This window comes from Rhinopithecus bieti, unplaced genomic scaffold (assembly GCF_001698545.2).
Source record: "Rhinopithecus bieti isolate Rb0 unplaced genomic scaffold, ASM169854v2 scaffold_81727, whole genome shotgun sequence".
Taxonomy (NCBI): domain Eukaryota; kingdom Metazoa; phylum Chordata; class Mammalia; order Primates; family Cercopithecidae; genus Rhinopithecus; species Rhinopithecus bieti.
Genome location: NW_016834786.1, coordinates 240616 through 264964, shown reverse-complemented (window position 1 = coordinate 264964; position 24349 = coordinate 240616). Strand labels below are relative to the sequence as shown.

The 24349-nt window shown below is 46.5% G+C and overlaps 2 protein-coding genes across 6 annotated transcripts in view; both read left to right on the top strand.

The window, feature by feature from the left end:
• Positions 1 to 19199, top strand: part of AGBL2 (AGBL carboxypeptidase 2) — a 75100-nt gene extending 55901 nt beyond the window's left edge. For 2 of the 5 annotated variants that reach the window (XM_017865773.1, XM_017865770.1), the window contains 2 exons: positions 1839 to 1911; positions 19123 to 19199. In XM_017865773.1, coding sequence (XP_017721262.1) covers positions 1839 to 1911; positions 19123 to 19130 — 81 coding nt within the window. In that variant the 3' untranslated portion in view covers positions 19131 to 19199. Of the gene's footprint in view, positions 1 to 592; positions 991 to 1838; positions 2600 to 19122 lie in introns of those variants that run through there. The other 3 variants (XM_017865768.1, XM_017865769.1, XM_017865772.1) reach the window with 3 other exon arrangements.
• Positions 19200 to 19295: 96 nt separating this feature from the next.
• MTCH2 (mitochondrial carrier 2) overlaps positions 19296 to 24349 on the top strand; it is a 30285-nt gene continuing 25231 nt past the window's right edge. Inside the window, exons 1-3 of the mRNA XM_017865728.1 lie at positions 19296 to 19580; positions 22887 to 22971; positions 23128 to 23234. Coding sequence (XP_017721217.1) covers positions 19494 to 19580; positions 22887 to 22971; positions 23128 to 23234 — 279 coding nt within the window. The 5' untranslated portion in view covers positions 19296 to 19493. The remainder of the gene's footprint in view (positions 19581 to 22886; positions 22972 to 23127; positions 23235 to 24349) is intronic.

The window sequence follows — 24349 nt, the reverse complement described above, 5'->3', positions numbered from 1 at the left end:
ATCCCTATAATAACATTCGTCATGCTCATTTGCACTCACACGTTTTTTCCTGAAAGGGAGGAAAAAAGAGGTGGCGAGGCCGGGCATGGTGGCTCACGCCTGTAATCTCAGCACTTTGGGAGGCCAAGGCAGGCAGATAACCTGAGGTCAGGAGTTCGAGACCAGCCTGGCCAACATGGTGAAACCCCATCTCTACTAAAAACCAAAAAATTAGCCAGGTGTGGTGGCAGGCACCTGTAGTCCCAGCTACTTGGGAGGCTGAGGCAGGAGGATTGCTTGAACCCGGAGGCGGAGATTGCAGTGAGCTGAGATTGCGCCACTGCACTCCAGCCTGGGTGACAGAGTGAGACTCCATCTCAAAAAAAAATAAGTGGCGAAACAGCTAGTAAGCTGTTGTTTCTAGTAGCCCAGGGTACGTGTACAGGAGGTGTTGTTCACATGAGTCTGGGTGAAACACAGCTTGAGAATCAGTGGATTAAGTTAGGTGTACCAGATATAGAGTGGATGGTTCTCCCAGTGGATGGAGTCCCTGCTGTCTTCCCAAGTCTGTTGCTTGGGAATTCTTGCACTGATGCTCTCATTTACCTATCAGTGTCTTCTAGTGTCTACTATGTGCAAAGTCCTTCAAAGACATGAAGACAAGATCCTCTAGGAGTGACAAGACTGATAGTCCAATCACCATATTATGACAGAAAATGAAGAGCAGTGAAAATATAGGCTTAAATAAAGTCAAATTAAAGAGAGTTTCAGTCCTGACAGACTAGTCAATAATGAGCTTGTCCTCTTTCTTCACTTAGCGTTCATTGCTGGAAGCCTACGAGTAGCAAAAACTATATCCCAGAACTGAAATATACTAATTAGGTTCTGACATATAGCCATGAATTCAATTAAATCCAGTGTAGTAGATGACTGTTATCCAAACCTTTATCTTTACTTCATTTTCTTAAAATTTCTTTTTTTTTGTTTTTTTGTTTTTTTGGTTTTTTTTTGAGACAGGGTCTTGCTCTGTCGCCCAGGCTGGAGTGCAGTGGCATGATCTCGGCTCACTGCAACCTCTGCCTGCCAGGCTCAAGTGATTATCCCACCTCATATTTTCTTAAAATTTATAGTGTGATTTTGTGTAACAGAGATGTGGGTATTTAACTTCTATAACATGTCAGATAAACATAATTGAAAAAAATGAGGCAGTCTGCCACCTTGATAGATTGTTTTTCTCTTTTTTTGTTTAATGTTTCTAGACAGCTTATAAAATGCAGTCCTTCTGCTTTTTAGGGCAATTAAAATGTTGCCCATGTTGGCCAGTGTGGTGGCCCACGCCTGTAATCCCAACACTTTGGGTGACCAGGCACAGTGGCTCACACCTGTAATCCCAGCAGTTTGGGAGGCCAAGGCAGGAGGATCACTTGAGGTCAGGAGTTTGAGACCAGCCTGGGCAAAATGGCGAAACCCCGTCTCTACTAAAAAACAAAAATAGCCGGGTGTGGTGGCACACGCCTGTAGTCCCAGCTACTCAGGAGGCTGAGGCAGGAGAATTGCTTGAGCCCAGGAGGCAGAGGTTGCAGTGAGCTGAGATTGTGCCACTGCACTCCAGCCTGAGCAACAGAGCAAGACTCCACCTCAAAAAAAAATGTTTCTGATGTTGACCTTGATTTGACTGAGGGACCAGGACAAAGGCTCAATTCACCTCTGTTCTATAACAGTGTCAACTACTTTTATATTCGGGGAAGAAATGCAAATACTTCTCACTGACTCCTTGTAAAGCCAACCCCAACCCTAATTACATCTTTAGAAATGGCAAAATAAAGTGAATTCAACTTTTTAAAATCTTATTTGCACAGAATAAGAAGCCAGGCTTTACAGTATCATGCTCTCCAAAGAGAACCATAAACTCCAGCCAAGAGCCAGCTCCAGGTATGAAGCCAAACTGGCCTCGGAGCAGATATCCTGCCACAAAGAGAGACTGTGCTGCCATGGCGGCATACCCATCCTTGCACATATACACATACCCGTAGGTGAGCCTGGGCTGTGCACACAAGGACTTCATCGGGGATTTTGAGATTAGACACATTTTGTAATGGGGGAGATGTATGACTGGGAAGTGCATTTACTCGTGGTATACTGTGTTGTGCACTCATCATGCACTGACCTTACACTTGGTACTTACACTGTGGGCATGTGGTCAAGATGCATACCTCATGAATTCAACTATTTTTTCATAAAATGAAATTTTATTATGATGTATAAAAATGGGTTAGAGAAACTGAAGTGTGTTCTCATGGCACACTTCATGGCAGCACAGATATACCTCATTTTAACCAATAGATAATTCTCTCTAAAATTATGTGCAAATCAATTTTGAAAAATGAAACTCTATGTTAAACACATTTTGGGAATGTGCTATATAAAAAAAAGTGTTGTGTCAAAGCTTCCCAGTGACAGTCAGTCCTACTGCTGTATGTCAGGTTTGCTCAGAATGAGGCATTCCCACACAGAAATAACAATGCATGCATGTATTACCCAGAATTTAATGTTGCGTATCTTATGTTCAACGAGGTTTTGTAAATTTTTTAGCCTGATGATTAAAATTCTTTCTCTCTAACCAGTTGTTTCCTTTGATTGGTTAACTGCATAATTTTATGTGAACAGATATTTTTTATCCGCCTTTTCTTTCCAATAGCCTCTCCTGAGCACCAAGCAAAGTCGGCCAGCTGCAGCCTGTCATGTCAACATGCTGGAGTCATTTAAAGGGGGGTCACTCCAGCTTATGCTAGGAGCCCTATTTTGACTACTTTTTTTCTATCACATGGGATTGAAAGTTTTCTAGCACATTTTTCATTATCACTTTTAAACTTTCAGCCACCATCACTACCTGGATTACTAGTGATTAGAACCACGTGACAACACAAATTTTATTGCAATCCCAGTGTAGGAGTATTTTTTAAATATTTTAAAACAGATTTACAGAGAAATTGAGCAGAGAGTACAGAGAGTTCCTAGATGCTCTTTTTTTTTTTTTTTTGAGATGGAGTCTTGCTCTGTCACCCAGGTTAGAGTGCAGTGAACCAGTCTCGGCTCACTGCAACCTTCGCCTCCCTAGTTCAAGCGATTCTCCTGCCTCAGCCTCCTGAGTAGCTGGGATTACAGGTGCCACCGCCACACCCAGCTAATTTTTCTGTTTTTAGTAGAGACCGAGTTTCACCATGTTGGCCAGGCTGGTCTCGAATTCCTGACCTCGCAATCTGCCCACCTCAGCCTCCCAAAGTGCTGGGATTACAGGCATGAGCCACCACACCCGACCCCCATACTCTTTATATAGGGCGTTTGCACATGGCCTTCTCCTGTGCCGCACCTTACTTACATCCTAAAACTATTAGTCAGCATTTTAAGTATCTAGAAAGCACCCAGCCAAAACCCCACTTTTTATCTCTAAAAGGATATCCTTAAAGGACAAGTCCCAAAAGCAAACCTTGTTTGAAAGTTGTTCAGAAATTAAGCCAGGTGCAGTGGCTCACACCTTTGGAAGGCTGAGGTGGGTGGGTAAGTTGAGGCCAGGAGTTCAAAACCAGCCTGGCCAACATGGATCCCTTGAGCCCAGCTATACAAGACCAGTCTTGGCAATGTGGTGAAACCCTGTCTCTAGCAAAAAAATACAAAAATAGCCGGGTGTGGTGGCACATGCCTGTAGTCCCAGCTACCCTGGAGGCTGGAGTGGGAGGATCGCTTTAGCCCAGGAGGTTGCAGTGAACTGAGATCATGCCACTGTACTCCAGCCTGGGTCACAGAGTGAGACTCTGTCTTAAAAAAAAAAAAAAAAAAAGGCCGGGCGCGGTGGCTCAAGCCTGTAATCCCAGCACTTTGGGAGGCTGAGACAGGCGGATCACAAGGTCAGGAGATTGAGACCATCCTGGCGAACACAGTGAAACCCCGTCTCTACTAAAATACAAAAAACTAGCCGGGCGAGGTGGCGGGCGCCTGTAGTCCCAGCTACTTGGGAGGCTGAGGCAGGAGAATGGCGGGAACCCGGGAGGCGGAGCTTGCAGTGAGCTGAGATCTGGCCACTGCACTCCAGCCTGGGCGACAGAGCAAGACTCCGCCTCAAAAAAAAAAAAAAAAAAAGACCAGGAGTGGTGGCTCATGCTTGTAATCCCAGCACTGGGAGGCCGAGGTGGGTGGATCAGGAGGTCAGGAGGTCAGGAGGTCAAGACCAGCCTGGCCAAGATGGTGAAACCCCCGTCTCTACTAAAAACGCAAAAATTAGCCAGGCGTGGTGGCAGGGGCCTGTAATCCCAGATACTCAGGAGGCTGAGGCAGAGAATTGCTTGAACCCAAGAGGTGGAGGTTGCAGTGAGCCGAGGTTGTGCCACTGCACTCCAGACTGGGCGACAGAGCAAGAGTCCTTCTCAAAAAAAAAAAAAAATGATCCATTGAGCAGTGACTGACTTAGGAACTATGGAGAATGCACTGATGCATAAGATTCCACTCCTGCCCCTGTGTTTAAAATCTAGATGGAGAATAAAGACTAGTAGGCAAAACAAACCAGTCAGATGTTTTGCTAGGTTCAGAACATTGTAGTGCGTTAAAGAGCCACCAACATGGCATTTAGAACACCTGAGTTTGAATCCCACGGAGGCTGGGGGCGGGTGGGCATGGGGCAGTTGCTTAACAGCTCTGAACTTTTATTTCCTGACCTTAAAAGTGAAGTGCCCATCCAGGTGAAATGATCTCTAAAGTCCCTTCATTTGATCACTCCTCTTAGCTGTTGATCATACATTGCGATAATGTGCTTTATTTATTTATTTTTTTTTTGAGGCGGAGTCTCGCTCTGTCGCCCGGACTGGAGTGCAGTGGCCGGATCTCAGCTCACTGCAAGCTCCGCCTCCCGGGTTTACGCCATTCTCCTGCCTCAGCCTCCCGAGTAGCTGGGACCACAGGCGCCCGCCACCTCGCCCGGCTAGTTTTTTGTATTTTTTAGTAGAGACGGGGTTTCACCATGTTAGCCAGGATGGCCTCGATCTCCTGACCTCGTGATCCGCCCGTCTCGGCCTCCCAAAGTGCTGGGATTACAGGCTTGAGCCACCGCGCCCGGCCAATAATGTGCTTTAAACAGTTTCCCTCTTCAGCCTGAGCCAGCTAGGTCTTCTCTCCCTCAATCTCTGGTCTTTGGGGAAAAGATCTCTTTGGTTGCTCTGAGTACAGTTCTTCTCATCTTGTTGCTAACCAAATTTGATACATGCCGGCCGGGTGTGGTGGCTCACGCCTGTAATCCCAGCACTTTGGGAGGCCGAGGCAGGCAGATCACCTGAGGTTGGGAGTTTGAGACCAGCCTGACCAACATGGAGAAACCCCGTCTTTACTAAAAATACAAAAAATTAGCGGGGCATGGTGGTGCATGCCTGTAATCCCAGCTAGTCAGGAGGCTGAGGCAGGAGAATCGCTTAAACCCGGGAGGCGGAGGTTTTGGTGAGCCGAAATCGCGCCATTGCACTCCAGCATGAGCAACAAGAGCAAAACATGGTCTCAAATAAATAAATAAATAAAATAAAATAAAGATATGTGCTATCTCTCCTCATAGCCCCCTGAACTGCCTATTCCTAGATTATTAGATTTAGTGACCAGAAATCACATGAATAAACCCCTTCACAGCTCCAGTCAATCCCTTTCTCTTGGCTTCATTTCTTCCCCAATTCAGCCCAGACTCCAGGGTTCATGACGTCAACCACTCTCTTGCCAGCACCCCAGTATCCTCACCCTCTGTCCTTCTGCCATATCCACCTGGTAGTTCCCCAACTTTGGATCAGCCAGCCATCCCAGCCATCTGTCTTCTCTACTGTACCCAGGCTTCTAAGATGGCTTCAGGAAAATATGCCATCGAGTGGACCTGGGCCAGCACACAAGTATCTCCTCCAGCCTTGGAAATTTATCTTCTGCTTCTGAAACTGAAGGTCCCACACCTTTCCCCTTCCATGGCTATTTCACACCTCCATTTCAAGTATTGTGCTCCCTCTCTGCTGCCACCTTCCTCCCAGCAAACAGCCATACTAGTCAAGACTGGTTCAGAAGGTAGGCTCCCGTGAGGCTGGGGTGGGAAGATAACTTCAAACAAATTCTTAAGTCTCTTTGGTAGGTTTGTTTATGTAATGGCATTGGCAAATCAATTCTGAAACATTTTAGACATATTATATGCTTGAATAAATGAGTAAATGTGTTGGTGTTGTTAAAAGCCAATAACTCATTTCTTTTCTAGACAGAGTTTTGCTCTTGTTGCCCAGGCTGGAGTGCAATGGTGCCATCTCGGCTCACTGCAACCTCCACCTCCTGGGTTCAAGTGATTCTCCTGCCTCAGCCTCCAAAGTAGCTGGGATTACAGGTGCCCACCACCACGCCCGGCTAATTTTTTTTTTTTTTTTTGTATTTTTAGTAGAGATGGGGTTTCATCATGTTGGCCAGGCTGGTCTTGAACTCCTGATGTCAGAACTCCACCTGCTTCAGCCTCCCAAAGTGCTGGTATTATAGGCATGAGCCACCACACCTGGCCAGAACTCATGATTTCTAAAACATGTATATGTCTGAACATACATATGTATGTATACACAAGTATATATGTGCATGTGTGTATGCATATTCATATATGTAGCTAATGTGTGTATATGTATTCAGCTCTATCTGCTAAAAAGGGTTAAAATCAAATACATCCCATTCGCAATAAGAACATTTTGCACTGAGATCTTGGTCTCTAATCCTCACTAAAAGGAATCAGGGTTCATTAGAGAAATGTCTGGGGCAATGTAGATATGAGATGAGGAGCCTGAAACATTGTGTTATGTCAAAAAGTTAAAAAGTGCTGGAGGCATGTCACAGGATAAAGGAACTAACTTGAAGGAGCTCCCACTGGCCAAATCTGGGATATTAGGAACCAAAATGATTAAGGACATTAACCCATTGAAATTATAACCCATTGAAAAATAAGAATCATGAGTTCTTATCAATGAGAGAGAAAGAGAGGAAGAGGGCTCTTGTTTAAGAAGCATGAAGCTGAGGTTGATGGTGAATGTAGGAGGAGTGCTGCAATTGGGAATTCATTATTTTGCAATTATTGTAGTAAAATGGATCAGGCAAAAAGTACCTCTGGATGCAAAATTTAGGAGGAACCTTGAGGAGCAAGATATTTGCATGGTTTTAAAGTGTCTCCACTCAGATTGCTTATTAGTCGGAAGGGAAAAAGTAGTGATCGTATAATGGGGCAATTGGACACCACCTTAACCGTGTGATTGTTTAGGGGCAGATGGACATTGTGTGCCCTCTGATGGAAAGCCTGAGACGAACACATCACTTAAGTAGTATTCTGGTTGGAAATGCATACCTTGAATCTAATCATGAGAAAGCATCAGACAAAACCAAAATAAGGAACATTCTGCCAAAAAGAATCTAGACTCTGGCATCAGGATGCCTGGGTTCAAAGTCTGACTGCATAGCTTTATGACCTTAGGCTTTATGACCTCTCAAAGATTCAATTTCCTCATCTGTAAAATGGGAATACAAACAAGACCCACTTTTCAGAATTGTTGGGAGGACTGGACAAGAAAATGTACATAACACACTTAGTAGAGTGGTCTACACACAGAAAGCACTTAGGAGTGGTGAGCTGGCATCACTCTTGTCCACCTTTACTTCCATTCCGTTCCTTTATTGTATTTTTTTGAGACAGTTTTGCTCTGTCACCCAGGCTGGAGTGCAATGGCAACATCTCCGCTCACTGCTTCTTCCGCCTCCGAGGTTCAAGTGATTCTTATGCCTCAGCCTCCCAAGTAGTTGGGATTACAGCCACGTGCCACCATGCCTGGCTAATTTAGGTATTTTCAGTAGAGACAGGGTTTCACCATGTTGGCCAGTTTGATCTTGAACTCCTGACCTCAAGTGATCTGCCTACCTCGGCCTCCAAAGGTGCTGGGATTGCAGGTGTGAGCCACCACACCCACCCTCTTTTCTTTGTTCTTAGAGAAAAAAAGTGCCCAGCTTTGCTCTCTCCACCTTATGCTTCAATTCAATCTCTCTATCTTCCCAAACTTTCTGCATTGCTTTACCCTCTCTTGTCTTTCTCCCTCCCTACCAGCAACTTCGCTGTGGCCTCAAAACATGCCAGGCTTCTCCCATATTTAAAGAAAGAACATGCAGTCCGGGCACCGTGGCTCACACCTGTAATTCCAGCACTTTGGGAGACCCAGGTGGGCATACAGCCTGAGGTCAGGAGTTCAAGACCAGCCTGGCCAACATGGTGAAACCCGTCTTTACTAAAAATACAAAAATTAGCTGGGCGTAGTGACAGTTGCCTGTAATCCCAGCTACTTCGGAGGCTGAGGCAGGAGAATCACTTTAATCCAGGATGCAGAAGTTGCAGTGAGCCGAGATCACGCCATTGCACTGCAGCCTGGGTGACAGAGTGAGACTCTGTCTCAAAAAAATAAATAAATAGTGTCTTCCTAAGTTCTGCAAACCATTCTAGTGTTGACAAAAAGAGCCAAACTCTATGTAGTATTTGAAGAGATGTATTCTGAGCCAAATGTGAGGACCATGACACAGCCTCAGGAGGTCCTTGTGTGGTTCACAGCCATATGTGCCCAAGATGGTTGCATTACAGCTTAATATTAGGGGGACAGAAGTTACATGCAGACATCAATCAATACATATGGAGTGCCGGCTCAGTGGCTCATGCCTGTAATCCCAACAATTTGGGAAGCCAAGATGGGAGGATTGCTTGAGGCCAGGAGTGTGAGACCAGCCTGGCCAACATGGCCAAATCTTATCTCTACTAAAATGCAAAACATTAGCTGGGCATGGTGGCACGTGCCTGTAGTCCCAGCTACTTGGGAGGTTGAGGCAGGAGAATCACTTGAACCCGGGAGATGAAAACTGCAGTGAGCCAAGATCACACCACTGCACTCCACCTGGGCAACAGAGCAAGACTGTCTCAACAACAACAACAACAACAACAAAATGTGGGGTATACATTGGTCCAGAAAAGCAGGACAACTCAAAGTGGGGAGGGGGAAGTGCTTCCAGATCATAAGTGGATTCAAAGATTTTCTGATTGGCAATTGGTTGAAAGAGTTATTATATAAAGAGATGTGGAATAAAAGTTCTTATTATGTAGATGAAGTCTCATAGGTGGCCACCCTTAGAGGCAATAGGTGGCAAATGTTTCCTACTCAGACTTTTAAAAGGTGCTAAATAAGCTGGGCATGGTGGCTCATGCCTGTAATCCCAGCACTTTGGGAGGCCGAGGCGGGCAGATCATGAGGTCAGGAGTTCAAGACCAGCCTGACCAACATGGTGAAACCCCATCTCTACTAAGGCAGAAGAATCACTTGAACTGGGGAGGCAGAGGTGGCGGTGAGCTGAAATGGTGCCATTGCACTCCAGCCTGGGCAACAAGAGTGAAACTCTGTCTCAAAAAAAAAAAAAAGAGGTTTAATTGGCTCAGCTCTGCAGGCTTTATAGGAAGCATGATGCTGGCATCTGCTCAGCTTCCAGGGAAGCCTCAGGGAGCTTACAATCATGTAGGAAGGCGAAGGAGGAGCAGGCACATCACATAGCAAAAGCAGGATTGAGAGAGGGAGAGGGGAGGTGTCACATACTTTTAAATGACCAGCTCTCGTGCTCTCGTGAGGACTCAACTATCATGAAGACAGCACCAAGCCATGAGAGATCCTACCGCAGGATCCAAACACCTCTTGCCAGGCTGCACCTCCAGCATCCACAGTCATAATTCAACATGACATTTGGGCAGGGGTAAATGTCCAAACTATATCAGCGGTTTTATTTTTAGTTTACACTAGCAAATTATCAAACCTTAGGAGAGGACTGTGGAAACCCTGATTTATAACCAGTTGGGCATAAGGGTCTTTATAAAAGGGAGGCAGGAGGATCAGACTCAGAAAAAGGACATGTGAATGATGCAGGATTTATGCTCTTTAGTTCAGCTAAATCCGAGTTCTTGTCTCACGACCAGGAAAAATTAGGCATGTGGCGACACTGAATAATAGAACAGAATTTATTAAATGAAGGGAAAGTGTTCAGCAAAGAGAGGGGTCCTACAAAAAGGTTTCCACTTCACAACTGAATACCAGGGCTCCCATACATGAGCGGGAGAGGCGAGGCGACTCCCCAGCATACGGCAGGAAATCCTAGTAGCTCCATCCTGATCCCCCGGTGCGCATTTGGGCATGCCCACACAAGCCATGGGTAGTATCAGAAAAGGCAACATTCAATTGGTTAAAAGGCATTATTCAGAGAGAATCAATAGGGAAAGGGCGAGCAAACAAGGAAGAAGATCTCCCTGAGGGTTGCAGGTTTCATCTGCGACCAGCAGTCCGGTCTTTTGGCCTTCAAGCTGTTTCAGGCTTGAAGGTGGGGTTTTCACTAAGGACCCTTCCCTATATGCCCAGGCATTTGTCTGCCTCCTGCCTCTATCATGAAGACAGAAAAGGTTGAACTGATGCCCTTTGAAGGTGGAGGAAGTGGCCAGAAGCCAAGGAATGCAGATGGCCTCTGGAAGCTTGAAAAGGGAAAGACACAGTTTCTCCTCTGGAAACTGCAGAAGTATGAATAGCGCCTTGGCAACACCTTGATTTTAACCCTTTAAGACTCATTTCAGACCAGGCATGAAGGCTTATGCCTGTAATCCCAGACTTTGGGAGGCCAAGTCGGGTGGATCACCTGAGGTCTGGAGTTCAAGACAAGCCCGGCCAAAATGGCGAAACCCCGTCTCTACTAAAAATACAAAAATTAGCCAGGCATGGTGGCAGGCCCCTGTAATCCCAGCTACTCGGGAGGCTGAGGCAGGAGAATCACTTGAACTCAGGAGGCAGAGGTTGCAGTAAACTGAGATTGTGCCACTGCACTCCAGACTGGGTGACAGAGCAAAACTCCATCCAAAAAAAAACACTCACTTCAGGCTGGGTGCAGTGGCTCATGCCTATAATCCCAGGACTTTGGGAGGCCGAGGTGGTAGGATTGCTTGAGCCTAGGAGTTCGAGACCAGCCTGGCCAACATGGTGAAACCCTCTCTCTAGTAAAAATACAAAAATTAGCCAGGTGTGGTCCTGTACGCCTGTAATCCCAGCTACTCAGGTGGCTAAGGCAGGAGAATTGCTTGAGCCCAGGAGGTGGAGGTTGCAGTGAGCTGAGATTGTGCCACTGCACTCCAGCCTGGGCGACAGAGTGAGACTCCATCTCAAAAAAAGAAAAAATAAATACTCATTTCAAATTTCTGACCTCCATAATGGTATAATAAATGTGTGTTGTTTTAACCCACTAAGTTTGTGGTAATATGTCACAGCACAAAGGGAATTAACAGCACTTAAATATTACAAAAAATAGACCAGGTGCAGTGGCTCACACCTGTAATCCCAGCACTTTGGGAGGCCGAGTGGGTGGGTCACGAGGTCAGGAGGTCAGGAGTTCGAGACCAGCCTGGCCAACATAGTGAAACCATGTTTCTACTAAAAATAAAAAAATTGGCCGGGCATGGTGGCACACACCTGTAGTCCCAGCTGCTCAGGAGGCTGAGGCGGGAGAATCACTTGAACCCAGGAGGTGGAGGTTGTGACGAGCTGAGATTGCGCCACTGCACTCCAGCCTGGACAACAGAGCAAGACTCCATCTCAAAAAAAAATGTTATTACAAAAAATATATATATATATTTTGAAAATGAGATCACTGAGGTCCATTCTGGAAACTGGTCAGGGAGTACTAAAGAAATAAACCACACACTTCATAAGGCCAGGGCATAAAGAAGGGTGGCATCATTTGCACCTTTGGCAAAATAAGACTTAAGGTGCCCCAGTGTCCTGTGGGAGATCCTAAGTCTGTGTTGAAAACAAGGACTGAGGCTGGGCACTGTGGCTCACGACTGTAATCCCAGGACTTTGGGAGGCCGAGGAAGGCAGATCACCTGAGGTCGGGAGTTCGAGAGCAGCCTGACCAACCTGGAGAAAACCTCATCTCTCCTAAAAGTACAAAATTAGCCGGGTGTGGTGGCACACGCCTGTAATCCCAGCTACTCAGGAGGCTGAGGCAGGAGAATTGCTTGAACCCAGGAGGTGGAGGCTGTGGTGGGCCCAGATCACACCATTGCACTCTAGCCTGGACAACAAGAGCAAAACTGTCTCAAAAAAAAAAGAAAGAAAAGAAAAGGAAACAAGGACTGATGCGGAGAAGAATGATTTTTGCCTTTCCTCCAGTTCTCAGGATTGGAATCCAAAGACAGTGTCTATGACTGTACTGCCAGGCAACATGTCCTTTGTCATTTTTCAGACTTCTCTGGAGAGCAAAGGTAGAAAAGTAAAGTCGAAAGGCTAGTGGAACCCTAGCCAAACCAGAAAAGTTTGCTATTCTTGAAAAGGAAAGGGGAAAACACTTTCCAAATATGGATCCCAAGCTGAGATATTTGAAAATAAATCTCTAAAGCACACAGATTTTGTGCAAAAGAGATGGACTTCTCCTGACACTATGCAGGGGAACTATACTTTATAAAGGATGTTCTCTCTAAGGAACCATTTTACATCCAAGATAACAGTTTTATTTTTTATTATTTATTGATTTTTGGAGACAGAGTCTCACTCTGTCGCCCAAGCTGGAGTGCAGTGACTTGATCTCGGCTCAACACAACCTCCGCCTCCTGGGTTCAAGTGATTCTTCTGCCTCCAACTCCTGAGTAGCTCAGACTGCAGGCGTGTGCCACCATGTCCAGCTAATTTTTTTTGCATTTTAGTAGAGACAAGGTTTCACTATGTTGGCCAGGCTGGTCTCGAACTCCTGAGGTCAGGTGATCCGCCCACCTTGGCCTCCCAAAGTGCTGGGATTATAGATGTGAGCCACTGCGCCTGGCAAGACAACAGTTTTAGATACGCCTTAGGAACCTTGAGAAAGACAGGAGGAAAATGTAAGGCCAGCAAAGACAGTTTGCCTATCCCCTTAGTTGGGTGACACTTTTCAGTCATTCTAAGACAAATTGAACAAGTTGGTGGAAAGAACGCAAGAACCCCAGCTGTCAGGACTTCCCTTCCTTTCGTAGATATTGTGGTTGGCTCCCAAGCAACCCAGATCCTTAGGCAGGACAGGATTTCTCCACAAGTATAGTACTGATGTCTCCAGATGTAGGGGTCAAGGGAAAGCTCCTTTTCCCTCTGAAGTTTTGCTGAAAAATCAACTCGAAAAGGCAGATTAACTGGAAAACAAAAGGCATAGAAATTTATTGACATTAGCATGGTGTGAATCACAGAGTGATTGTCCATCCCTCTAGGTGGTTCAGAAGCTAATATACCATCCTAGAAAACAGGTTATAGGAGGGGAAGAAGAATTTGTTCTTGTTTTGAGACAGAGTCTTGCTCTCTTGCCCAGGCTGGAGTGCAGTGGCATGACCATGGCTCACTGAAGCTTCGACCTCCCTGGCAATCTTTCCACCTCAGCCTCCTGAGTCACTGGGATGACAAGCACACACCACCAAGTCCAGTTAATTTTTTCTTCTTTTTAAGACAGAGTCTTGCTCTGTTGCCCAGACTGGAGTGCAGTGGCACAATCTCAGCTCACTGCAGGCTCCGCCTCCCGAGTTCACACCATTCTCCTGCCTCAGCCTCCTGAGTAGCTGGGACTACAGGCGCCCGCCACCTCGCCCGGCTAATTTTTTTGTATTTTTGTAGAGATGGGGTTTCACCGCATTAACCAGGATGTTCTCTGTCTTCTGACTTCGTGACCCGCCCGCCTCAGCCTCCCAAAGTGTTGGGATTACAGGCATAAGCCACCGTGCCCAGCCTATTTTTTTCTATCTATTTTTTTGTAGAGACAGGGTGTCACTATGTTGCCCAGGCTGGTTTTGAACTACTGGAGTCAAACAATCCTCCTGCCTAGGCCTCCTAAAGTGCTGGGATTACAGGCGTGAGCCACTGTATCCGGCCAGGATAAAGGTTTTGGAGGATGAAAGCCAGGGAGACCTTGAGGCTTTTTCAGTTCAGTATGTCAAAATACCATACATTTTGAGGTATTGGTTTTGAAGCCCTAATGCAGACTTTGATATATATCCCCTGAGGGCCAAAATTAACCCTGTTGAGAACCACTAGTCTAAACCAATCATTGGTTTAGGTGGTGGTGGGTGACTCACTTCTGTCCAGTTATTCATGAGAATTCTGCTGGGGAGGTTTCTGAGAAAAGGTTTCTTCCTCCAAAAAGAGCCATTCTGAGGGCCAGGCGCGGTGGCTCAAGCCTGTAATCCCAGCACTTTGGGAGGCCGAGGTGGGCGTATCACAAGGTCGGGAGATCGAGACCATCTTGGCCAACACGGTGAAACCCCATCTCTACTAAAAATACAAAAAATTAACCTAGCGTGGTGGCTCATTCCTGTAGTCCCAGCTACTTAAGAGGCAGAGGCAGGAGAATCGCTTGAATCTGGGAGCAGAGGTTGCAGTGAGCTGAGATCCTGCCATTCCACTCCAGCCTGGGCAACAGCGTAAGACTCCGTCTCAAAAAAAAAAACCAAAAAGCCATTTTGTGTTGAGCTTTGGTGTGCCAAAAAAGAGAGAACTATTTTAAAAACGACACCTTCTTGAAGGCCGGATGCGGTGACTCACACCTGTAATCCCAGCACTTTCAGAGGCTGAGATGGGCAGATCACCTGAGGTTGGGAGTTCGAGACCAGCCTGACCAACATGGCAAAACCCCGTCTCTACTAAAAATAACAAAAATTAGCTGGGTGTTGAGCACCTGTAATCCCAGCAACTCAGGAGGCTGAGGCAGGAGAATCGCTTGAACCCAGGAGGCAGAGGTTGCAGTGAGCCAAGGTCACGCCATTGCACTGTAGCCTGGGTGACAAGAGTGAAACTCCGTCTCCAAAAAACAAAAAAAACAAAAAAAAACCTTCTCTCTTCTTCCTCTGTCAATGCTGCATGTGAGGCTCAAAACTATTTTGCTACCAGCCTAAGGATGGAGAACACAGGGATGGAAAGAATCTGGGTCTTTGGTAAGACCCTTGTGTCACAACCTCATCCAAGCAGAAGGCTGCTTGAACTCAGGTCTTCCTATAAGGCAAAATAAATACAATAAATATATGCTGGCTGGGTACGCCGGTTCAGGCCTGTAATCCCAGCACTTTGGGAGGCTGACGGGGGAGGGTCGCTTGAGCACAGAAGTTCAAGACCAGCCTGGACAGCCTTGGACCAGGTTAGGATTATAAGAGGGGCTTGAATTTTGCTAAGATACAGGCCCAGTTAAATGATAGCCAGTCATTATTCTGGCAATCACAAGATACAGGAGTAACTTTCCCAATTACTCCTATAGATAACATCACTATTGTACCACTTAAGATTGGCCTTTTGTGACGTTTTCAATTTCTTGGGTTTTATGGTCTTTTATTTTCTCCTTTTGTGGAAAATTGGGTCTTGCTGTGTTGCCCAGGCAGGTCTCAAACTATCCTCCCACCTCTGCCTCCTGAAATACTGGGATTATAGACATAAACCATCATACCTGGCAGAGATAACATCACTAACATAGAATCTAAAATTGGCTTTTTTAGATGTTTTTTAGACTTCTGTATTTTTGGCTATTGACTCCACTCAGACCCACCACTCGTGACATCTGGTCCTGTGGCCTCCATCCAGAGGCTGTCGAGGACCGCTTTCTATACCCCTATGACTTTATCCCCAACCAATCAACATTCCCCATTCCTGAGTCCCCTGCCCACCAAAGCATCCTTGAAAAACCCTCGCCTCTGAGCCCTCGGGAAGAGTGATTTGAGCTTAAGTTCTTCCGCATGGCCCACACTGTGTTAATTCAACTCTTTCTTTACTGTAACACCACAGTCTCAGTGAACTGATTTTGTCTGTGCAGCAGGCAGGAAGAACCCACTGGACAATTACATGATCTCTCTCCCAAGTCAGACTGCCTCTCAGTCCAGGAGACTTTTTTTTTTCCTTCAAGACAGGGTCTTACTCTGTCCCCCAGGCTGGAGTACAGTGGCACAATCTCAGTTCACTGTAACTTCCGCTTCCCAGGCTTGAGCAATACTCCCACCTCAGCCTCCTGAAAAGCTGGGACTACATACAGGTGCAGGTCACCATGCTCAAATCATTTTTTTTTTCTTTTTCGCAGAGACGGGGTTTCACCATGTTGCCCAGGCTGGTCTCAAACTCCTGAGCTCAAAGCAATCCACCCAAGTGCTGGAATTACAGGCATGTGCCCTGCTCCCAAGAGGCTTTTAACTGGTAAATCCATCAGCCTTCCCTGGGCTGCTTCTTTTTTTTTTTTTTTGAGATGGAGTTTCGCTCTTGTTGCCCAGGCTGGAGTGCAATGGCATGATCTCAGCTCACTGCAACCTCCACCTCCCAGATTCAAGCGATTCTCCTGCCTCAGCCTCCCAAGTAGCTGGGATTACAGGCATGCGTCATCACGCCTGGCTAATTTTTTTTAGTAGAGACGGGGTATCTCCATGTTGGTCAGGCTGGTCTTTTTTTTGAGACAGAGTCTCGCTCTGTCACCCAGGCTGGAGTGCAGTGGCATGATCTCAGCTCACTGCAACCCCTGCCTCCTGGGTTTACACTATTCTCCTGCCTCAGCCTCCCAAGGAGCTGGGACTACAGGCGTCCACCACCACACCTGGCTAATTTTTGTATTTGTAGTAGAGACGGAGTTTCACCGGGTTAGCCAGGATGGTCTCGATCTCCTGACCTCACAATCCGCTCGCCTCAGCCTCCCAAAGTGCTGGGATTACAGGCGTGAGCCACTGTGCCCGGCCAGTCAGGCTGGTCTTGAACTCCCAACCTTAGGTGATCCACCCGCAGCCTCCCAAAGTGCTGGGATTACAGGTGTGAGCCACCGCGTGCAGCTTCTGGGCTTCATTATTGACCTCTTGGAAGCTTCTGACATATTGACTATCCTTTCTTTTTCCAAACTTTTCTCTTGAATTCAATGACATGCTTTTCTAGCTCTGTTTCCTTCCCGATTAATTCTGCCCCTTTTGACTTCTGTTATTCCTCTCACGACTGCAATATGGGTCACCAAATATAACCCATCTTAGGGTCACCATACTGAACTGTATCCGGGAATGCCATTCAGATCATAGTCTTTGTCACTGACTCCACTCGGTTATGCAGTGCACAGCCTAGGCAGCTGTACATAGCACCTCTTACCTTATCTATACTGCTGACTTCAGTTATGTTACCTATTCTCTGCAGATTCTTACCAAAACCCCATCAGCAGCTTTTGCCTTGCACCATTGGAAAACATCGTGGAGCAGACTGAATCCCCCAACCACCCACCCTTGGCAAGAGGCTCTGTGCCTCCCTGTGCTCACTAGCATCAGTGGGACAAGGCAATATTATTTGGCACCATCAGTGCACAAATCCAAGAATAAAGAATCCAACCAGATGTGGTGACTCACACCTGTAATCCCAGCACTTTGGAAGGCAGGTGGATCACTTGAGTTCCAGAGTTTGAGACCAGCCTGGGGAAACATGCCGAGACCCCATCTCTACTAAAAATACAAAAAGTAGCTGGGCATGGTGGTACACACCTGTGGTCCCGGCTAATTGGGAGACTGAGGTAGGAGGATCGCTTGAGCCCAGGAGGTGGAGGTTGCAGTGAGCCGAGATTATACCATTGTACTCCAACTTGGGTGATGAAGAGAGACCCTGTCTCAAAAAAAAAAAAAAAAAAAAAATCCCCTGCTAAATAGTCTCTCTGGCTCAGCTTTATGTTTCTAGATTCAGTTAGAAGCAACTTGTTTCTTACAACTTTATTTTTTATTTGTTTATTTTTTTGAGACGGAGTCTCGCCCTATCGCCCAGGCTGGAGTGCAATGGCATGAGGCTCACTGCAGCCTCCACCTCCCGGGTTCAAGAGATTCTCCTGCCTCAGCCTCCCGAGTAGCTGGGATTACAGGCACCTGCCATCATGCCCAGCTAATTTTGTATTTTAGTACAGATGGGGTTTCACCATGTTGGTCAGGCTGGTCTTGAACTCCTGACCTCAGGTGATCCACCCAACTCGGCCTCCTAAAGTGTTGGGGTTACAGGTGTGAGCCACCGTGCCCAGCCAAACATCTGTATTTCAATATACAGTTTTTTTAAAAAATCCTTTCCTATGCACAACTTCACTTAATGCTCATAATAACCCTGAGAGGTAGACAGTAGTGTTAGATTTAGATACAAAAACTGGAAATTAAAGAAGCTAAAATGACAAATGGATGCAGTGGAAAAGCCAGGATCCAAATCCAAGTCTTTTCCCTGCGGTACTTCATTCTGCTCCAAGCTCAGATTGACCAAATGATGTTTGATAGAACACATGAGCTGGGGCTGAAGGAGCAGGGACAATGCCTTTTTCACTTTTGCCTCTGATAGCCTGTAGACTGGTAGGCACTGAAGTATTTGCTCACTTGTGCAATAAATATTTATTGAGCACTTTGTATGTGCTGGGCACTGAAAACACAACCGTGAACAAAGGCTGTCACGGTTCCTGAACTCATGGAGCTTCCATTCCAGTGGAGGAGACATAATTTGAGTGATAATGCTATGACGGGGGACAATGTGGGAGAAAATAAGAGGGAGGTGGCCAGGCGCGATGGCTCACTCCTGTAATCCCAGCACTTTGGAAGGCCAAGGTGGGTGAATCACGAGGTCAGGAGTATGAGACCAGCCCGGCCAATATCGTGAAACCCTGTCTCTACTAAAAAGACAAAAATTAGCCGGTGTGGTGGCGTATGCCTGTAATCGCAGCTACTAGGGAGGCTGAGGCAGGAGAATTGCTTGAACCCGGGAGGCGAAGGTTGGAGTGAGCTGAGATCACGCCACTGCACTCCAGCCTGGGTGACAGAGCGAGACTCCGTCTCAAAAGAGAAAAAAAGGAGGAGGTAATTTTAGAATGGTCAGAGAAGGTTTTTCTGAGAATATAACATTAATTAAACGAATAAATGAATGAAGAGCCACTCGCTAGCGGATTATTTGCTGTACTTAGAGTTTGTCAGCCACTAGACTGTTACGGCTCTGATGCTGAATATCTTTTGAACCCTATGTTGATGATGCTCAAAAGGCAAGTGTAGAGGTGAAGCATAACGAATAATCCTTTTCTATTTCTTTTCAGTCCTCTGACCTTGCCTTTGCCGTCAGGGTCACACTCCCCCACTGCCACTCCCTTTCTTCTGTTTCCGGACACTTGCGGCCTGAACGCGCATGTGCGAGAGAAACCCTCATTCCCGGAGAACGAGCTCCCGGCAGAACGCATGCGCCTCTGTACCGTAAGCCCCGCCCCGACCCCAGCGCCCCCTCGCGAGCGCCTGCCGTTTCTCCGGGCGGGAGGGGGGGCGGGGACTGGGCGGAGAGGCGCGCGCTGGTGTGTGCGTGCGCGCGCGCCGCGGGCGGGCCAGTGAAACCGGCGGCCCTGGCACGTGACCCAGGACCGGCTCACCGGGTCGCTTGGTGGCTCAGTCTGTCTGTCCGTCCGCGGGTGCCATCATGGCGGACGCGGCCAGTCAGGTGCTCCTGGGCTCCGGTCTCACCATCCTGTCCCAGCCGTTTATGTACGTGAAAGTGCTCATCCAGGTATGAGGCGTCGCCGCTCCCTACCCCTCCTGGCGCCCCGTTCGGTCGCTGCTGCTCAGGGCGCCTGAGGATAGGCTCAGCCTTGCGGGCCCTTCATTCTCCCGAGATGCTGCTGCTCCTCCGCTGCCCTTTCCCTCCGTGCAGGGACAGCTTCCTCAGTCCCGCGGCCCCTCTTGGGGGCCTGAGCCCTCGCCCCGCAGCCCAGCGTTGAGGCCCACTCCTCCCTTAGCCAACCGCCACCCTGCCCTGCCCTGCCCTGCCCGGCGGATCCTCTGAACTTTGGTTCTTCTTCCCTGAGGTGGATCCTGGCCGGTCGCCACCAAGGGCTTCCGAACCCTCCCTCTCGCCCCTCCGAAATTCACATTCACCGCTCCTCCCCCCAAAATCTCAGACGCAAGACACGAAATACTCAGTTGAAGACAAATGTGAAGTTAGGTGGGAACCAACATTTTATTTTTTATTCCTTTTTTTTTTTTTCTTTTTATGCTACTGTTACTACTGCTTTTCTGTTCCCAGGTTTTCGCACCAGATACCCAGAGAAACACAAGGAGCTCATTCAGAATTGTTAATGAAGGGGTTGCTCTGTCAGATTTCGGAAGGATGCATTGAGCGCTTTCCAGCAGCAGCCCATGTGGCTCCTGACAATGAAAATCACATTGGTCAGAGCTGGAAATTAGTGAAGCGGAGTTTTAGCGAGTTTAAACATGGGAGTTAGTTTCTAATCTACTGTCAAATAATTATTACATGGTATTTTATATTCACATGCAGGTAGGCCAAGTAAGTGATAGACTTAGTGTTTCCAGATCCTTTCCTGAATATCCCTGTAACGGGCAGGTCATTCTTTTTTATATGCTTTTACTGAGAATTGACATAATTCCCTCATGCACTGTGCCTAGGATTGGAACAGTTTTTAGAACCCCTGTCTTGCCGTCTACTTTTCTGTAAAAATTAGGCAAGGCACTAGAGAGGGCCACATTTCTTATTCTTGAGTTGTTGGGAATCCAGATTATTTCTTGCTGCGTAGACCTGTGTGAATTCAGATTCCGTACGTTAAAGGCTATTGCAAATAAATGATTTGCACCTAGAACAAAGACTGATTAGAATGTACTGTAACATCTAAAACAGAATTGGCACATTTGGGGCTAGATAGCATTTGAGATGACAGCATGTTGCAGTATATCTAGTAAGAACCCTTGGGCCTGGGCGCGTTGGCTCATGTCTGTAATCCCAGCACTTTGGGAGGCCGAGGCAGGCAGATCACGAGGTCGATGTTCGAGACCAGCCTAACCGACATGGTGAAACCCTGTCTCTACTAAAAATACAAAATATATCCAGGTGCGGTGGTGCGTGCATGTAATTCCAGCTACTCGGGAAGCTGAGGCAGGAGAATCGCTCGAACCCGGGAGGTGGAGGTTACAGTGAGCCAAGATCGCGCCATTGTACTCCGCTCTGGGCGACAGAGCAAGACTCAGCCTCAGAGAAACAAAACAAAAAAGAACCCACTACTCAGTACTTCTCTGGGAGATGGGGTTTTCTAGTGATGTTCAGAGCTTTTGCCTCAAAAACTTTGAATATCCTTAATTCTGATTTCACAACATCTATGTGTTGCCAAGTAGCCCAGGAGTTTTGGTGAAATTCCCAAATGCTCAGTTTTAAAAATAGTTACTTGGGCCGGGCACGGTGGCTCAGGCCTATAAATCCCAACACCTTGGGAGCCTGAAACAGGCGGTTCACCTGAGGTCAGGAGTTCAAGACTAGCCTGGCCAACAAAGCACAACCCCTTCTCTACTGAAAATACAAAACTTAGCTGGGTGTGGTGGTGGGTGCCTGTAATCCCAGCTACTCAGGAGGCTGAGGTATGATAATCGCTTGAACCTAGGAGGTGGTGACCTAGATCATGCCACTGCACTCCAGCCTGGGTGACAAGAGCAAAATTCTGTCTCCAAAAAATAAAAAGTAACTAAATAAAAATGAAAATGGTTACTTGGTAGCACTATTCGGGGACCTCAGACAGGAGTTATTTATTTGTTTGTTTATTTTTGATACGGAGTTTTGCTCTTGTCACCTAGACTGGCATGCAATGGCACAATCTCAGCTCACTGCAACCTCCGCCTCCCAGGTTCAAGCGACTCTCCGGCCTTAGCCTCCTGGGTAGCTGGGATTACAGGTGCCCGCCACCACACCTGGCTAATTTTTGTATTTTTAGTAGAGACGGGGTTTCACCATGTTGACCAGACTGGTCTTGAACTTCTGACCTCGGGTGATCCGCCCACCTTGGCCCCCCAAAGTGCTGGGATTACATGCGTGAGCTACCACGCCAGCCCAGGAGTTACTTAATAGGACAGATTAAGAGTCACAACAATAATCAAAACTATGTCCTACAGCATTCATTCTCTCGAGTATCTGTAGTGTTAAAAATCCTGAGTATATGGTACAAAGACCGTGGTAATCATTAACTATATAAAATGGCCTTCATTAGCTGTTAATGACAACCTTTTTTTGTTTGTTTGTTTGTTTTTGAGACAGAGTCTCGCTGTTGTCGGCCTGGGCTGGAGTGCAGTGGCACAATCTCAGCTCACTGCAACCTATGCCTCCCGGGTTCAAGTGATTCTCCTGCCTCAGCCTCCCAAGTAGCTGAGATTACAGGTGCCCGCCACTATGCCCGGCTGATTTTTTATTTTTAGTAGAGACAGGGTTTCACCATGTTGGCCAGGCTGATCTCGAACTCCTGACCTCATGTGATCCGTCCCCCTCGGCCTCCCAAAGTGCTGGGATTACAGGCATGAGCCACTGCACCTGACCGACAGCCTGTTCTTCTAACATGAAGTTAGCTTGTAATTCTTTCCTAAGTGAATTATCCAGCTATATCTGCATTTGCCTTTTGAGTGTTTTGCCTAGGTTGCCAAGTATGCAGCTGATGCTGGCGTGATGGATGTCTTCTCATTTTGTTCAAATATAAAATATGCCTTAAATTTTATTTAGAAGGTATTTTTGAGCACCCTTAGTAAACTGTAGCTTTCCTAACACAAAAGTTCCCTTCTTTTTCAGTTTGATATTAGCCTATTTCAGCTACATGGTATACGTCATAGAATTTGAACCAAAACGAAACTTGGAGTTTATTGAACTCAGTATTACCAACAAAAGAAAAACCTACAAGAATGATGCTTCATCATTGCCGTGGAAATCATATGCTGCGTTTTACTTGTGTTTAAAATAAGTAAAATTTTGTTCTTTATTCAAGACCTTGCAAGCAAGACATTTCTGGAAATACTGCTTTAATATTGATATATTCCATTGTTTTTAAAGGTGGGTTACGAGCCTCTTCCTCCGACAATAGGACGAAATATTTTTGGGCGGCAAGTGTGTCAGCTTCCTGGTCTCTTTAGTTATGGTAAGTGTCTTTGTTTGGGTTTGGATGACATTGAGGACTGTGATAGGCAGGAGTTGTTACTGAAAGAAAATATATAGAAAGCTTGTTTCTTTCAAATTGTAGTATATCCGTTTCTCTTGACCAGAACTTGACTACATCTCTGACTTGTGTTCCTAGCTCAGCACATTGCCAGTATCGATGGGAGGCGTGGGTTGTTCACAGGCTTAACTCCAAGACTGTGTTCGGGAGTCCTTGGAACTGTGGTCCATGGTAAAGTTTTACAGGTAAGAGGAAAATTAAATCAATCTTCCCATAGATTTTGCTTACCTGTTATGCAACAGTTTATTCTAAATATCAAGAGCAATTTAAAAGATACATTTATAACCCTGTCCTTTCTTCCTCTTGAAAAATATTTTCTTAAAATACCTTCTTTCGGCTGGGCGCGGTGACTCACGCCTGGAATCCCAGCACTTTGGGAGGCCGAGGAAGGCAGATCACCTGAGGTCAAGAGTTCAAGACCAGCCTGACCAACATGGAGAAACCCTGTCTCCACTAAAAATACAAAATTAGCCGGGCGTGATGGCGAGCGCCTGTAATCCCAGCTACTCGGGAGGCTGAGGCAGGAGAATCGCTTGAACCCGGGAGGTGGAGATGGTAGTGAGCAGAGATCGTACCGCTGTACTCCAACCTGGGCAACAAGAGCGAAACTCCGTCTCAAAAAAATATATATATGTATATATCTTCTTTCCTGGGAAGCAACGGGAATTCCTTTAAAATGAAGGGTTTTTTGGTTTGTTTTTTGGTGTTTTTTTTTTTTTTTTTGAGACGTAGTCTTGCTCTGTCACCCAGACTGGAGTGCAGTGGCGCGATCTCAGATCACTGCAAGCTCCGCCTCCCAGGTTCATGCCATTCTCCTGCCTCAGTCTCCCGAGTAGCTGGGACTACAGGCACATGCCACCACGCCTGGCTAATTTTTTGTATTTTTGGTAGAGACGGGGTTTCACCGTGTTAGCCAGGATGGTCTCGATTTCCTGACCTTATGACCCACCCACCTTGGCCTCCCAAAGTGCTGGGATTACAGGCTTGAGCCACCACACCTGGCCAGTTCTAATAGTTTAACACCTGATGAGCAAATCATGATTTTGTTAAAACAATTTCATGACCTGATTGGCTTGGATTTGACAAATATTTCTTCAGACTTCATCGATTTGAATTAAAGAAGTGTGAATTAAAGAGGTTTTTCAGCCAGTACCTCACATGGAAGCTGACTAACCCTTCAGTCATCTTGCTATTCTTTTTTGTTCTTGTTTTTTTAATGGAGTCAGGGGCTGCTATGTTGATCAAGCTGGCCTTTTTTTTTTTTTTTTTTTTTTTTTTTTTTTTTTTTTTTTTTTTTTTT